Here is a 16,826-nt window from a genome sequence, read left to right as displayed (position 1 = left end):
ACCCCATCTCTACTAAAAATACAAAAATTAGCTGGGCATGGTGGCGAGCGCCTGTAGTGTCAGCTACTCGGGAGGCTGAGGCAGGAGAATTGCTTGAACCCAGGAGGCAGAGGTTGCGGTGAGCTGAGATCGCGCCATTGCACTCCAGCCTGGGTAACAAGAGCAAAACTCCGTCTCAAAAAAAGAAAACAAGATGCAGTGGACCCTGGATTTTAACATGGAGGTCGGTTGTTTTTTCATTTTGTTTTGCCAAACTTGGCTTCTAGTGAAATGGCACCAGGTCCTCTCAAACCCGAGACCCCCGTGTGCCTCTCTTGTGCAGCAGTTCTGCAAGGCTAGCAGAGGCCTGGCGGAGCAGCCCTCCCAGCCCTGCTTGCTGCTGTGGTCTCACTGCTGGGGAACGCTGTCTGGCAAGCAGTCCCCTGGGCATCCTCTGTGCCTATTACAGGGCTCTCTGGCTCACTCAGCAGTGATGTATAGAGAGGGACAGGAACCCCACACCCTTAAGAAGACAACCGACACACAGGGGACACGGCAGTGGGGGGGGGGGGAGTGGGGGCAGTGTGAGGCCTTAGAGAGCATGCCTCCAGACCCTTCCCCAAGTCACCACATTCTCTCAAGGTCACAGTTGAGGGCATTTCTGACTTCAAATCAGTATTTCCTGTTTCAGCCAAAATACTCAAGATTCATGATACATTTATGATTTAGTGATTGATTGAATTAAATTATATGAAGGTACTATACATATATTAACTGTGCTTGACACACAGTAAACATTCAATCCATGTTATGTTATTACCAATTTTCCTCAAAGGAAAAATGTACTGAGATACTTTGAAAAGACAACAAAAAAGACCAGGGAGCAAACATATGATCATTTTAATTACAGACTGAAATACAGTGCAACAGGTGAGGCCAATACAATACTGTACCAGTTTTGAAAAACCTGAACCGTAAAGGTTTTGCATTCTAGTACACTTGAAACAAACAAAAATGCTTAGGTAACAAACCTATATTTCAAGTTGTTTTAGAAACAGTTCTGCGCTACTAACATACAAAGGAAAATGACCCGTTGTGCTTAAAATCGAATGGGAATCTTTAGGGTCCTGCTGACGGAGCCCCCCAGCCCCGCCAGGTGAGGCGCACCAGGCCCACTCCAGGCACCAGCACCCCAAGCTTGGCTTCTCTGGTTTGTCGAAGGCGTCATCCAGTCCACACTGTGTTTAATACTCCTACTTAGCTGGGGGATTACATATTTCTGGGAAGAAAATGGGCAACGTCCCCATTTCAACAAAAATCAGTATATCAATAATCCAGTTTATCCATTCATAAATACACTTTCAGATATGTTAGGAACATAAATCAAAAGTTAATGTCAAATATGATTTAGAAACAAATCCCACGGGTGATAAAAATGGAGAATTGATTTTAGGTTATCAAATTCCCTTGAATAAATCTCTGGTATCTTACAGAAGGATAATTTTCAGTAAGAATCAGAAGGTTCCCAGTTAAAAAAAAAATCCATTCTCTACTTGACTATTAAAAAACCCTTAACATATTTTCTAAAATAAGGTCATTATGTAGGACTTTGCCTGGAATCCACTAATTTGAAACTCACCAGCTAACATTGCTCTGCAGTCATGCTGGGGTTTCGTTAGGAGCCACTGCAGCTGTGTCTGCCTCTGAAGGCTGGATTCCTGCAGCCCGTGGCGGGGTGGGGGGAGTTGCAGCAATGGGTACAGCACGAGGGAGGAGTGCGGCCTGCCGGTGCAGGACCCAGGTGTGCAGTATTCATCCTGTGGCATGTCGCACAGAGGAGCTCAGAGCAATGGCGTTCAAGTGGATAGAACCAATTGGTGGTAAATTAATTCCTGCGAGGACTGATGGAGTCACAGAGCTCAGTGTCAGTAAGTAAAGGTTCCGAAGCAGGAAGAGAGGGCTGACCAGCTGCGGTCAGCTCTGGGAAGGGAAAACCAAGGGAAGTACAAGCTATGCTTTTCCAAACCAAAGCCACAGCACAGTGGTTGCTTTCAGATATTGACAGGCAGCCATGTGAGTAAGCTGAGTTGAAGGAACTGGGATAAAATGAGAAATGATTTCGTACAGGCAGATAACATAAGAGCAGACTGCTTTGATCCCAGCGGCTGGCAGCAGTAAAGTGATGGTGGGAAGCATGGCCAGACAGCCCAGGATGGAGGGACAGGCAGTGCTCCTTGAAGGAGCCAGAGGCCAGCACCTACACAGCTGCCGGAGGCCTCGGTTTCCCCTCAGCGGGGCCGGAAGACTAAGCACGGCCACCTGGTGCCGTCCCCATGAAGGGGATGAGCTGCCCCAAGAGGCGAGTGCCAGAGTGAGGTGGGGACAGAACACGGTGCCCCTTAAATGACCATGTTCCAATCCCATTTCAAATGCACCACAGAAACATGAGCGTGAGGTTTGTTGGAAAAGAATTTCTCCCAGAGTACAGGTGAGCTGATCCCTCCTCAGGTGACTATTCTAAACATAAAAAAGGACATAGGAAAATAAAGGCCTGTTTCTCTTCTCTAAAAATACCTTATATGTACACAGCAGGAATTGTTACAGGGGACCCCGTGCATGAAGAGGACTGTGGAATAGAGGGCAGTGGTCTGTCTTCCCCAGGTATTTCATTCAAAACAGTTTTCAGGTTGTGGTCAGGAGCTGAGGGAAGCCCCGAGGCCGGCAATGCATCTCGAAGTGAGCGGTGTTTGTTGTTACTGAAGGATTTGACCTGGAAGGAAATGGTGTGCGGCTCTCTGGAACCTCAGTACTGCATCCCATTCACTTCATTTCTCCCAAGCTGCCTGGATGCTAGGAGTTGCTTCACAGGGTGGATGTGACAGATGGCTCCCCTGTGAAACCACTGACAGGAGGGAAACGGGCTGTTCACAAAACGAAAAGCACTTGCCAATAGTGGGAGCTGTCACCTAGCCACATAAATGGTCCCTGGGCCTAATCCTAAAAGACAAGATCACAAGCTACAGCCATAACAGTGATCGCCAGGTCCCTTTCCTGAGCCGCTGGAAGACCATGGAGCAGCAGGCTGGCCCTGCCCCTCAGACTGAGGTGTGGACGGGAGTGGCGGAGTGGGAAGGCGAGGAGCCCCGCTCAGATGAGGATGAGACAGTGCGTGTGGCCACCTCGCGCTGCAGGTCCTCCACCCGCTTCTGCAGCTCCGCCCTGACAGCCAGCAGCTCCTTGAGATTCTGGTGGATGGGCATCTGGAGGGAGCAGAGACAGAGCTGCGTTATCAGGCGGTCCTCCTGCCACAGCGTTTCCACATGCAGGTGTGCCGATGGCTTCAGGAGGCTTTCACCACCCAGATGCCTGGTGTGGCCAAAGTCTCCTGAGGAGTTGACCAACCTCACGCCAGGTGGACAGTGGGACCCCATCCCATGAGCTTCGGCTGCCACTGAGGCTGCCCTGCAGCTCCGGGGGCTGAGCCACTGAGCCGGGATGGAAAAGGCACCATGGGGAGGTTCCCCAGTTCTCAGAAGACAGGCAGGTGCGGGGACACAGATCAACTGAGGGCACCGTGTGCAGACGCGGCACAGTGTCCTCAAGACCATGCGTCAGAAACGTTTACGTGCAGACCCCCTTTCCGGCATCTCCATTATCTCTGTATTTTTGCATTTCTATAAATAGCTCTGCTGACTGAAAATCCTTCTGTTAAATCAGCACTTTCTACAAGTTGAAGCTGCATTTTCATCAACCGAAGCAGGAGCTGCCAGAAGCCCCCCGGAGCAGGCAGCGCCTGCTCCGGGGGGGCCTCCCCAAGGGACCATCCCCTCCCTCCCTGCTCAGCATCACCCCAATACCTCACCCCAATTAGCTTTTCTCTTTTAAAACCATTGACTGTGGGGTGCAGGTGTGACTATAAACAAGAAAGGTTTTCCTGGGGCATATGGGACACCCAGTTCTGCTATTTTATAGTCAAAGCACCCAACTCACTAGCCTAACAAGCTCTCTCCAGCAGCTACTAGGGCGCCAGACAGCCGAGACCCAGCTTTTCTTACCTGGAGCTCTTTGGCTGGGGGCAAGGCTGAGCAGAATGGTCACCAACTGGGGGTGAAGGAGAAACAGGATGGGGTCTGGGGGGCTCCCCAGCCTTCCCTTGTCTCTGATCCAGTGTATCCACCGCAGCCATAGGGCTGGCTCCTAAGCCTCAGTCAGACCCTGTGACTCGCCACGTAACACCTTCCACGGGCTTCTTCCCTCTGCCCTGCGAGGGGTCTCGAGGCCATCTGCAGTCTGGCCCCAGCCTGGCCCTCTGGCTCACCTTTTTTTTTTTTTTGGAGACGGAGTTTCGCTCTTGTTACCCAGGCTGGAGTGCAATGGCGCGATCTCGGCTCACCGCAACCTCCGCCTCCTGGGTTCAAGCAATTCTCCTGCCTCAGCCTCCTGAGTAGGTGGGATTACAGGCACGTGCCACCATGCCCAGCTAATTTTTTGTAGTTTTAGTAGAGACGGGGTTTCACCATGTTGACCAGGATGGTCTCGATCTCTTGACCTCGTGATCCACCCGCCTCAGCCTCCCAAAGTGCTGGGATTACAGGTGTGAGCCACCGCGCCCGGCCTTCCGGCTCACCTTTTACCAGATCCTGCCCCCACTCCCTCAAACACTGGGCGGCATCACTGTGTGCATCAACGGTGCCTCCAATAACATGGTGCTCGGTACCCAGCACCCTGTGGGCTGAGAACTAATGGCCCCACTGGGCAGGCCACAGGAAGGAGAGAAGGGACAGGTGGAGTGTGGTGGCAAAGGCGGATCCCAGAGGCCTCTGCGAGGATGCAGCAGCTCCTCTCTTACCTTTAGGACCCATCTCGTGTGCATTTTCCTGTCTGTAGGATCACTGAATTCTGATCAGACAAGGGAAGGCTTTACAATCAAGCTCCCATTATCCACCCACAGGCATGTGGCCTCAGCAAGAAGCAAGACACGCAGGGAAATACACCATTCACACACACACAGGGCAATACGCCATTCACACACACGCAGGGCAATACGCCATTCACACACACGCAGGGAAATACGCCATTCACACACACGCAGGGAAATACGCCATTCACACACACGCAGGGCAATACGCCATTCACACACACGCAGGGCAATACGCCATTCACACACACGCAGGGCAATACGCCATTCACATACACATGGCAGAGACCCAGGACTGCTCAAATGCACCACTATCATTTCTTCAGGCAGCTGTTTGCATCTTTTCTCACTTTTTTTTTGAGGTAGAGTACAGTCTCACTCTCTTTCCCAGGCTGGAGTACAATGGCACGATCTCAGCTCACTGCAACCTCCACCTCCCAATTTCCAGCAGTTCTCCTGCCTCAGCCTCCTGAGCAGCTGGGATTACAGACACCCGCCACCACTACCTCCAGCTAATTTTTGTATTTTTAATAGAGATGGGGTTTCACTATGTTGGCCAGGCTGGTCTTGAACTCCTGACCTCAAGTGATTTGCCCGCCTCAACCTCCCAAAGTGCCGGGATCAAAGGCGTGAGCCACCATGCCCAGCCTACTATTTTCATTTGCAACAAATCAAGGGCATGCCTAAAGGAATAGAAAACTCGGAGGCTTAAACAGAGGATTGTGTTAGAGAAAATTCCCATCTAAGGGCCAGTCATGTTTGTACCATGGGTGCTGGCATAATGAAACTTAAAGCAAGACGGTCCCAAGGAGATTCGATGTCCACAGGCCTTCTGCACCCAGCCATCTGACGGATGCCCAGAGAACCCCTCTCTCGGCAGCTGATTTCGCCACTCCCTTCTCAGAGAAAAGACGCCCAACAGGCTTGCACCTCCCCTGTCCTTTACCCCGTACTCCCTCCTCTCACATCGCTCCTCCTCCTCTCGGCCCCACTCGGCTCTCCAGGCCCTGTCTCTGGACACCCACACTAGCCGCTGATCTCTGCCTGCCTTCACTGTACTGCCCCACCCCCATTCCCATCCACCTCAGTGCTGCCAGAGTGAGCTTTCTAGAACATACACTTGGCCTTGTCATGCAAACCATAAGATGGTTCCCACAAACCCTGGAATAAAGTCCAAACTCCAACCTGCCTCTCCAGCGTCCATCATTACCAAGGCCCAGCCCACTCCCCAGCACACTGTGTCCACACCCAGGAGGTGTCCAATACATGCCTAGTGTGTAGAGGATAAAAACCTGGCTCACATACTCTTTCTTGGTTCTCTCTTCTGTGTAGCACAGTGGAGGGAGAATGCAAAAGATAGGACCACCCACGTACCATCCTCTGAGCACAGTGCACTTGGAATGGATTCACTTCCTGCTCAGCAACCCCGTGAGGTCCCAGTGAGGCTCAGGACCCTGCCGCAGATCAGAGACGGGATCTGACCCCAGTAGGAAGCATCCTTCCACAACTACCTGCACCAAGCAGCAAGATCTCAACCAAGTCACAGCTTCTCTGATCCTTCCCTCATTCTCTACACCATGGAATTGCTGGGAGCGACAACTGGGGTCATGCGTGTACAGAGTCCACTGGCACACAAGAGGACTGCAAGTTACAGGTGCTATCGCTGTTGTTCCATCATCATCATGTTGCAGATGACTTCACTTACATGTGTAAGAATCTGACCGCATCTGGGAACAGATCTGTCATGCAGTTTGTAGATTTCAGGAAAGATCTGTTCCCTGCCCTCACATGGTGGGCAAGAATCTGAGCCTGGGTGCTCCCCTGAGGGACAGCATTCTAACCCTCTCTGCTGCTCAGTGTTTCTTCACCTCTGCCACCTGCTGGACAAAGCAGGGCATGGTGGGGTGCAGGGCAGGGGTCTCCTGCAGTCATGGAAGGACCCCATTAAGCCTAAGGCACTTCAGATCAGGCAGAGTTCTGCTGCATTTTCTGCTAATGTTAATGACATTCCACCAACCACCTGGTCCTCTGAGTCACCAAGAATACTACCTAGCAACTCTATGTGATTTAATAACACAGTGACTTGTGACATTCTGTAGCCCATTTTCCCTGTTGCTAAAACAGATGAAACAGAAGTCACCCAGGACAGAATAACTCAGCAAAATGCCTAAGTAGGACAGAAATACACATCGGTGAAGAGGAAGGTGCTGGAAGGGGGCTGCGGACTTTGGTTCCCAAGTAAAGCTGACCACTGACTGGAAAGAGGAACTTGATCGGCCCCCGTGTTTAGCATCTAAAGTAATGCCCCTGAGGTCCGAAAGGAGAGCAGGGCTGGACCTGGACTCCAGGGGAAGGACAGCAGGTCACCCTGCACATGAACTTCTTCAGCTAAAACCAGGACAGAAGATGCTAATGGGACCAGCAACCTCTCGTGCTCATTGATGGTTTCTGGGCACACGGGCCATTTCAAAGACAGCTCGCCTTCAAACTCAATTCTCATTTGGGGAAGTATTCAATCTAATGGCAAGCAGTTATTAGATTAATAACTTAGATTAATTCATAACAAACAGGGACTAGTCTTGCAGATCACAAAGACTAAAGGCAGAGGGAAATGTGAAATTTTTTTTTTTTTTTTTGAGATGGAGTCTTGCTCTGTCACCCAGGCTGGAGTACAGTGGCATGATCTCGGCTTACTGCAACGTCCGCCTCCCAGGTTTAAGCGATTCTCCTGCCTCAGCCTCCTGAGTAGCTGGGACTACAGACAGGTATATACCACCACACCTGGCTAATTTTTAAATTTTTAGTAGAGATGGGGTTTCACCATGTTGGTCAGGCTGGTCTCAAACTCCTGACTTCGTGATCCAGCTGCCTCGGCCTCCCAAAGTGCTAGGATTACAGGTGTGACCCATCGCGCCCAGCCAGAAATGTAAATTTTTAAAAAAATAGGAAGAAGGAGGCTAAGATGATGCCAGGAGCCCAAATGGTGACCAAGTGGTGGAGGGCGTGGGGAGTTGGTGCCATTGGGCAGCCACAGAAGGTGATGCCTGGGCTGTTAGGCAGGGGTGAAAGGCCTCTCCATAGGAAGCTGGAGCATGGACTCGAGGGAGACTGAGGCAGGGAGCGTAGGCAGAAGGCTGTTCCAATATTCCAGAGGACGGGGTGTGGAGGGGAGACCTGCGGGAGGGGCCGGTGGGGATAGGACAGGTTTAGGGTGGACAGGCATCAGTCCTCTGTCGGCTGTGGGGCAAGAGCCATGGGAGGCAGTGGGAAGAAACACAGGTTCAAGGGGCTGGAGGGAGCAGATATGCAGGAGGAGGTGGCCTGCAGCAGAGGGCCTGCCTCTTCATCCATCACATGTTCACTCAGTCACATATGTTGAGCCTCTCTTAGTTACCAACCACGCTAGGTGCTGAGGGCTGTGGTTTCAAAGCCTGTGGTCTGTAGGGGCAGCAGGCAGGCAAACAGGCTGGTGCAGTATTGAGTGCCTTGGGGAATTCTACAGGCTGCTTATTAGCAGCACGTCCAGCTCTCTTTCTCAGAGTGCGCTAGTTTGGGCAATAAACATAGGGCCACCAGAGCATCAGGTGAACAGGGAAGAGGGCGCTAACAGGAAAGGCTCCAGGGCAGCATGAGTCCCAGCGGCTCCCTGGCTATGGGAGGGGAACACAGATGCAAGTCTCTCCCATCCAAGGAAGACTCTGGGAAGGGCTGAAAGAGGTGATCAAATACTAGCTGTTTTCATACATGGGAAGACACAAAGGGTGGGGGCGTCATTCACATGCGGATCTGATTCAAATAGGGGCAGGGTGTTTACAAGGGGAGAAGTGGCTAAGGGCCCCTGGGATGAGGAGCTCCCTCGCAGTCAGGCTCCTTCCGACGTCCCCAGGCTTGGTGTACAAGTACTAGGCTGAGTGAGTGCTGACCACAGTGCTGTGGAAAACACTCCTGAGGTCCTAAGGGTGGCAGGGCCAACTTGGAGGGTCCAGGGGAGAAAAGCATTTGCAGCTGAAGCTATGCGGAACAAAACAGAAAGCCATCTGGGAAAGAAAAGGTGAGCGATGACCAGCCTGGTCTGTGGTAGAGGGCAAAAGATCCAGTAAGGAGTGGCCAAACAGCAGGCAGGGCAGTGGGGAGCACCCAGCAGGTAGTGCGTGGAGCTAGGCTACCAGCAAGGGAGCTTTCCAGCGGGGAGGGCGCAGTACTACAGTGACGTATCCTTGAGGTTCCAGAGCCAGGCAGTTAAAAGGAACATGAACAGTTCAGACTGCCCATGGCTAGTGGAGCATGGAGACAATATGGAGATCATGAATCCCTAGGTGAGACGGAGGGGAGTAAAAAGATGGAGAGGAAAGGCAGATTTCTGCATCTTGCCTGACAGAAGCAACACTGTTAAACAATGGCCTGGCTACACGCTCCTGGGGGACTACAGTAACTCAGAGTATTCAACTCAAAAGAAAAGTCTCGAGCCTGGCATGGTGGTGTGCACCTGTAATCCCAGCACTTTGGGAGGCCGAGGCAGGCAGATCAATTGAGGCCAGGAGTTTGGAACCAGCCTGGCAAACATGGAGAAACCCTGTCTCTACTAAAAGTATGAAAATTAGCTAGGCATGGTGGAATCTCCCAGGTACTTTCGAGGCCAAGGCAGGAGAATCGCTTGAACCTGGGAGGTGGGGATTGCAGTGAGCCAAGCTTGTGCCACTATGCTCCAGCCTGGGCAACAGAGCAAGTCTCCATCTCAAAAAAAAAGAAAGAAAAGGAAAAATCTCAGTAGGCAGTTATCTGTCCATGGAGGTAAGGGCTGCCTCCACCCGTCGTCTTCACCACCTAGAGCCGACCATGCCCTGGCCACCATGTGGAGACTGGGGGCGCAGGGCAGGACTGAATCAAAACCCACAGCACAATGGAGGATGGGGGAGCTCTTTAGGAACCCGCAGCCGGAGCTCAGCCACTGAACACAAAGGGAGGACACAGGCTTGGTGGAGGGCCCCTGCAGTGTGCCGTTCCCTAATTTTGTTCCATCTCAGAAAACGTTACAGTGAAAAAGTGTGGCGGGGAAGGACAAACTCTCCCTTCTTCAAGAGGGCACCTGTTCTGTGACTCAGCACCTGCCTCCACTGTTGGACCATCAGGGTCTAGACACCGTAACCCTGACGCACTTTCCACATGCCTTTCTACCACCTCTAGGTGGAAACAGGGAGAAGGCTGCCCCGCCCCTCATACCTCCAGGTAAAGTCGTTTATAAGATGAAGGGCCAAGCACTGGAACACATGACACTTTATGTACCTCATCAGTACGGGACAGAAGTGATAAGATTTTTTGACTTTAACCCAGCAAACAGTATCTGAGTTGGTGTACGGGAGGAACCTCCTGGAACATGAATGCAAAGGACTGAACCCTGACAGGCAAGTGCAGAAGACAGTCAGTATAGTATGTTGATATCTACCATCAACACATTTTCATACCACCATCTTGACTTGGGAAAAAAGGCACATTCTCTCATTCATGAAGAGAAAAACAAAAAGATACCTGAGGTCTCATCCGTGGATTCCATCGTACGTAATAGTTTACCCACAATTCCAGATGACTCAGACTAGCAACAGGATATAACACGTGGTTTTCATAATTCACAAAGAAGGGATTAGAAAACTCATCTAGTTGGCTATTGATATATGACCATAAAGATACAGTCTTTGTATATATATCCTGAAAAACAAAAAAAGAAACATCTGAAATAAACTTATCTTCATATATCAGGAATTAGTATTACACAGAGAAAAGGATTTGAATAATGAAGTGAATTCAAATGCTGAAAATTTCATGAACATTTACTAAGCCCCAGCCCTACCATCTTGCCACTCAAGGCCTCATGTAGGGATGAAATGAAAACACACTGGTTGCTGTCCTGGAAAAACATATTGCTGAGGTCAGGTAACATCTGACAACTGTGTCTACGGAAAAGCAGAGTGAGAACTTTCTAATGACCACAGGATGATAGGGCCCGCCATAACAAATATAATTTTAAATTCTGGTGTCAAGTTTGCTTTTGTAGGCTGGGCACAGTAGCTCAAGTCTATAATGCCAGCACTTTGGGAGGCCACAGTGGGAGGATTGCCTGAGGCAGGAGTTTGAGACCAGGCCGGGCAACACAGTGAGACTTTGTCTCTACAAAAAAAATAAATAAATTTAAAGATTAGCCAAGTATAGTCCCAGCTCCTCAGGAGGCTGAGGTGGCAGGATTGCTTGAGCCCAGGAGTTTGAGGCTGTAGTGAGCTATGATTGTACCACTGTATTCTAGCCTGGGCAATAGTGCAAGACCCTGTCTCTAAAAGAAAAAAATGTTAGGGGGCTAATGTGACACTTTTTTTTTTTTTTGAGATGGAGTTTCACTCTATCGCCCAGGCTGGAGTGCAGTGGCACGATCTCAGCTCACTGCAATGTCTGCCTCCCGGGTTCAAGTGATTCTCCTGCCTCAGCCTCCTGAGTAGCTGAAGACTACAGGCGCGCGCCACCACACCCAGCTAATTTCTGTATTTTTTGGTGGAGATGGCATTTCACCGCGTTGCCTAGGCTGGTCTCGAACTCCTGATCTCAAGTGATGCGCCTGCCTTGGCCTCCCAGAGTGCTAGGATTACAGGACCAGCTGTGACTCTTAATGTTGAGAAATGAGAGTAAATTTTACAGTAAGATTCCTCACACTGGAAAATCATGGCTATCTGGAGGAAAATGTGTTGTGGTGGCAGGCTGGAGAAACTTGGTAAAGAGAAATAAGTATGTCATTAAGTTATCTCTTCTTCCCCTAATTTTGTAGTACACTATTCAGAAACACTATACCCACTAGCATTCCTCATCTGAACAAAAACACCCAAATGTGGTGAGGAAGGTAGATACTAAACAATGGATCGAGCACAATGACAAAGTCAAATGGGGAAATGGCAAGACGATCAGCATTTTCTCCCATTCTGCTGCTGACTTCCCACGAGCTATCTAAATACAGCAACATTTGATTAGGACCATTTCAACTTTTATACATTTATTTATAAGAGAATCACCAACAATAACTAAAAGGATCCGGAAAAGAAAAAAGTAGGAGGCCTCACACTTCCCATTTTCAAAAGTTACTACACAGCCACAGTAATCAATGCCAGTGGTGCTGGCATAAGGACAGACATGCAGATCAATGGAACAGCATAGAGAGCATGGAAATGAATGCTCTCACATTTATGGTGAACTGATCTTCAACAAAGGTGGCAAGAAAATTGAATGAGGGAAAGATAATCTTTCTGAAAATGGTGCTAGCACGACAGCTAGACAGCCAACACACGAAAGAATGAAGTTGGATCCTTAATTCACACTGTATACGAACGTTAACTCAAAACAGATCACAGACCTAAATGTAAGAGCTAAAAGTATAAAACTCTTAGAAGAAAACATAGGAACAAATCTTCGTGACTTTGGATTAAGCAATGGTTTCTTTGATATGATACCAAAAGTGTAAGCAGCAGAGAAAAAATAGATAAATTGGGCTTCAACAAAATTAAAAACTTTTGTACTTCAAAGGACACCATGAAGTAAAAAAAAACAACTCATAAATGGGATACAATTTTTGCAAATCATGTATCTTCTAAGGAAGTTGCATATATAAAGAATGTATAAGGAACGCTTACAACTCCATAATAAAAAGGACAAATAACACAATTTTAAAATGAACTAAGGATCTGAATAGACTTTCTCCACAGAAGATATGCAAATGGCCAATATGCACATGGAAATATGCTCAACATCATTAGTCGTTGGGGAAATGCAAATCTAAAACCACAACACACCACTTCCCACTCACTAGGATAGCTATAATCTTTTTAAAAAGGAATATAGTAAGTGTTGGTGAAACGTGGAGAAACTGAAAGCCTCAGACATTGCTCATGTGTGCAACTGCTTTGGAAAACAATCTGGCAGTTCCTCAATAGGTTAAACATAGTTGCGATATAACCCAGTAATTCCACTCGTAGGTAATGGAAGCATATGTCCACATAAAAACCTGTACGTGAACGGTTATAGTAGCATTATTCCTAAAAGCCAAAATGTGGAAACAACCCAAATTTCTATCAACCAATAAATGGATAAACAAAATGTGGTCTATCCATATAATGGAAAATTGCTCAACCATAAAAATAATGTATTGGTACATAGATGAACCTTGAAAACATTATGCTAAATCAAGGAAGACAGTCATAGAACTTCATCTATTGTATAATTCCATTTATAATTCCATTTCTATGATGTCCAGAATAGGCAAATCTGTAAAGACAGAAAGCAGATAGATGGTTTCTGGGGAAAGGGGTAGGGAAATGGGAAGTGATTGCTATTGAGTATGCCATTTCTTTTGGGGGTGACAAATTTTATGAAATTAGACCAGGCGCAGTGGCTCACACCTGTAATCCCAGCACTTTGGGAGGCCAAGGCGGGAGGATCACTTGAGGCCAGGAGTTCCAGACCAGCCTGGGCAACATAGCAAGACTCCCATCTCTACAAAAAAATAGAAATAAAGAAATTTTATGAAATTAGATACTGGTGATGGTGCACAATATGGAGTATGCTAGAACCATGAAATTGTACACTTTAGGTGGGTGAATTTTACAGTATGTAAATTATATATCAAGAGAGCTGATTTTTATTTTTTCTCCAAAGGCACTAGACTGGAAGAGAGCTGATTTTTTTAAGAATGCATTTTACACTCCCCCTCTCAAGAAAAAAAAAAAAAAGAAGAGAAAACCATGGTTTAAATTCTTTACATAAACTTCATTCTTCTGTTTCTGGTTTTATTTGTTTTAAATGGCTTTGAGATATAACTCACATAACATAAAATTCACTTTTCTAAAAATGTTTTTCTTTTTATCAGGAGGTTAACAAGCCCCATCACACTGGGTTCGCAGGAGCGCGGATTTTCCTCTAACTGCAGTGGGAAGCGGTGGAGAGGTACATGATCAGATTTCAGTTAGCGAATGCTCACTCTGGTTGCTATGTTTAGAATGGACTACTGAAGCTCAGAAAGAGAATCAGGGAAGCCCATTCCTGGGTTTCTGCCTTAGTCCAGATGTGAGACAGTAGGGGCCTAAGCTACGCTTGTAGCTATAAGGCAGTTAAGAAGTGGCAGATAAAGAATATGCTTTGGGAAAAGGCCAGTAGCACTCACCAAGGGACTGGGTGTGGTGGCTAGGGTGAGGGTGAGGGAGGAATGGAAGGTAACTCCCACGTATTTGGCCTCGGCATCTAGATGGCCAGTGGTGCTGTGGACTGAGATGCAAAAGAGCCAGGGAGGAGCAGGAAAAGGCATTTAGGTCCCCAAGGTGAGACAAAGTCACCTAGAAAGACAGAACAAGAGTTGAGGCGAGAAGAGGACCTAGGAATGGGCCCAGGTGACTCCAACTTTAGAGACTGGTTAAAACGGCACCAGCCAGAGGAGGCAGGGAAGAGGCAGGATGACGTGGGGTCACAGAATGAGGACACTGTCAACTTGAGGGAGGCTGTTGAAAGAGGAGGAGGTGGGCGTTACTGGCAGACTGTTTTCTCCTGAATTCTATACTGTCCTAATGTACTCAGCTCACAGGCAGTGGTCCTTGTCTATTAGCAGGACCATAGTCCTGAAGCTGCCTTTTTCCAATGCCTTCTCACTTTTGACCACGTCTTTCTTTTATTCCACACCGAGGAAAAAAGAAAGAGGTGAGATGTAACTCTCAGAAGTTTGGTAACTGCTTCGTTACTACTTTGATGTAAAAAAGTGTTAGCTTGCTACCTAAAGTGGGGTTTTTGGCTAATTGGCAGACTCCATTTTCAAGGCCTTCAAGTACGATCTGTCCAGCACCACAGAGGATGAAAAGCAGAATCAAACGGTTTTGGAGTTGGTGCAGTGGAAAACACATGAACTCAGAGTCAGGAGGTCCAGGGTCTAGCACTGATCTACTCCTTAGAGAGCCATGGGCTCTCTGGGTCCCAGCCCCCCATGCCAAGAAAGGAAGGGGCTAGTGTTAGACACATGCGGTGGGGCTGGCCGGAACCCAGGAGGGCATTTACAGTCAGCAACAGCACCAGAGCGCAGTCCTCCCTCCCCTCAGCCCTCCTACAGTGGCACTTCCTAGGAGAGGTGCCTGAGCCACAGAGAAAGCAACAGGCGAGGACACAACACACTCACCTCTTTGAATCGCTGCTGCTCACAGTTGCACAGAAAGGTCCCAAAAAGACAGCTATAAAGGTGATCCAAAATTGTAATCAAGAATAGCTCATTAAACTCGAATGCTGAAGGAAACTTAAATGAAGAGGAAAAAAATAAGGTTTAGTCACAGAATCCAATTTCTAAAACAAAGTAATACTACTTTTTAGTGAAAGACAGTGAAATTGCAACTTGGAATACAGTCAGATTTAAAAGAAGATTGAGTCCATGTAAAGTTCAACTACCTGCAGTTTTGAGTCCAAATTTATAGCTGTCGATGAGAAACAACCAGAAGCACTAAATTTGTTGTACTCAATGCCCAAAAAAGCTTACGTGGCTTCCGCTTTCCCCATGGCAGTAAGACAGAGCCCAGACTCGCCCTTCTGCCAGAAACAACTAGCAAGCTGCATAAAATATGAGAAATGACTGTTTTCAGACACTGGCAACAAGCAGTACTGGACTGTAACCCTGACAGAAGGGAAAGAAATGAGGGGAGCCCCGCTATTGGGCCAGCTTCCCCCCTGCAGGCATGTCCCAGGTCAGGGGTACGGGGAGCAGTAGACCTCAGTCAGAACATGTACCCAAAGTGGCTCAAGAAGAAATAGAAAATCTGAGTAGCTCTCCATCTATTAAATAATCAACTCCAAATTAAGAACCTTCCCACAAGGCCAACTCCGTGACCATACTTCTTACCAGTGTAAATGAGCAAGCTGAACCTGGCAATATATAAAAAAAGGTAATACAACATGACCAAGTGGGGTTTACCTTAGGAATGTAGGACTGGCTTAACCTTTGAAAATCTATGTTACAAAACAAATCAATGACTGTAATTCACCGTATCAGCAGAGTGAGGAAGCAAAACCACAGATCATCTTGATTGTTTTAGGTCATTCTTGATGGGGTTTTGCAGAATTCCATGAAGACTATTACTATTGCCAGCAGGTTCTAGCCAGTAGCTGGCGTGTTGTGGCCATGAGATGATTTGGAAGTGATAATAATTACCCTAACAGCAGGCATGTACTGAGTGCCTACCATGTGCCAGAACTCTAATGTAAAAACACAGTAAAATATTCATCACCTACTAAATGAAGTAAAACCAAATAGAACTACCCAGCATATTTGTATTTAAGTCAGTTTACTTAAAAACCTATTCTTCAACCAGAGTGATGTGTGCACACTATCATAACAAATCTTCATATCTCCAGAATGATAGATATATCAGGTTCACTGATAGACAAGCTTTTTAGTTTAGCTTTACTACTTTACTACACTAGCAACGGGCTTTTCAATTAGAACCATGGTCAACCCAGGACTGTCCAAACTCCACTTGAAACTCTTTACCAGGCTGTTACATTAGCTGACTTAAGGAATTATGCTCAGATACCTTGGATTAAGACTTGCTTCTCTCTCCATCTTAAGGATTGCTCTCACAGAAACACATAACTGTCTTCTAAGGAATCCTATCAGAATATTACTGCTTCAGAAACCTCTGGAAACTAACTCTCGTGGTTCTGACTGGCATCCTTGTTCTTAGATGAACTAAATCAACAATGTAATGTCTCTGGCTGAAATGCTAACGATAGCTACTGCTTAATCCTTTCTTGGAGCCTTTAAGATTGCCCCTTGCAATTCTGACAGTGGCCTCACATTTCAAATGGCCATCTTTCTCTATTTCTGTCTCTCTGTCTCTGCTCTGTCTCTCTCTCTCTGTATACATACAGACAC

General features: G+C 47.7%; 1 protein-coding gene across 1 annotated transcript in view; it reads right to left on the bottom strand.

Moving 5' to 3' along the window:
* Positions 1-2,266: 2,266 nt before the first annotated feature.
* The window catches only part of MTMR1 (myotubularin related protein 1), a 72,183-nt gene continuing 57,623 nt past the window's right edge, over positions 2,267-16,826 (bottom strand). Inside the window, exons 13-15 of the mRNA XM_037728613.1 lie at positions 15,084-15,197; positions 10,424-10,600; positions 2,267-3,239 (exon numbers count right to left, since the gene is read on the bottom strand). Of these exons, the coding sequence (XP_037584541.1) occupies positions 3,075-3,239; positions 10,424-10,600; positions 15,084-15,197 (456 nt within the window). The 3' untranslated portion in view covers positions 2,267-3,074. The remainder of the gene's footprint in view (positions 3,240-10,423; positions 10,601-15,083; positions 15,198-16,826) is intronic.

Source organism: Cebus imitator, unplaced genomic scaffold (genome assembly GCF_001604975.1).
Source record: "Cebus imitator isolate Cc_AM_T3 unplaced genomic scaffold, Cebus_imitator-1.0 Scaffold273, whole genome shotgun sequence".
Taxonomy (NCBI): domain Eukaryota; kingdom Metazoa; phylum Chordata; class Mammalia; order Primates; family Cebidae; genus Cebus; species Cebus imitator.
The sequence above is the reverse complement of the archived record's forward strand: the minus strand, read 5'-3'. Positions and strand labels throughout refer to the sequence as shown.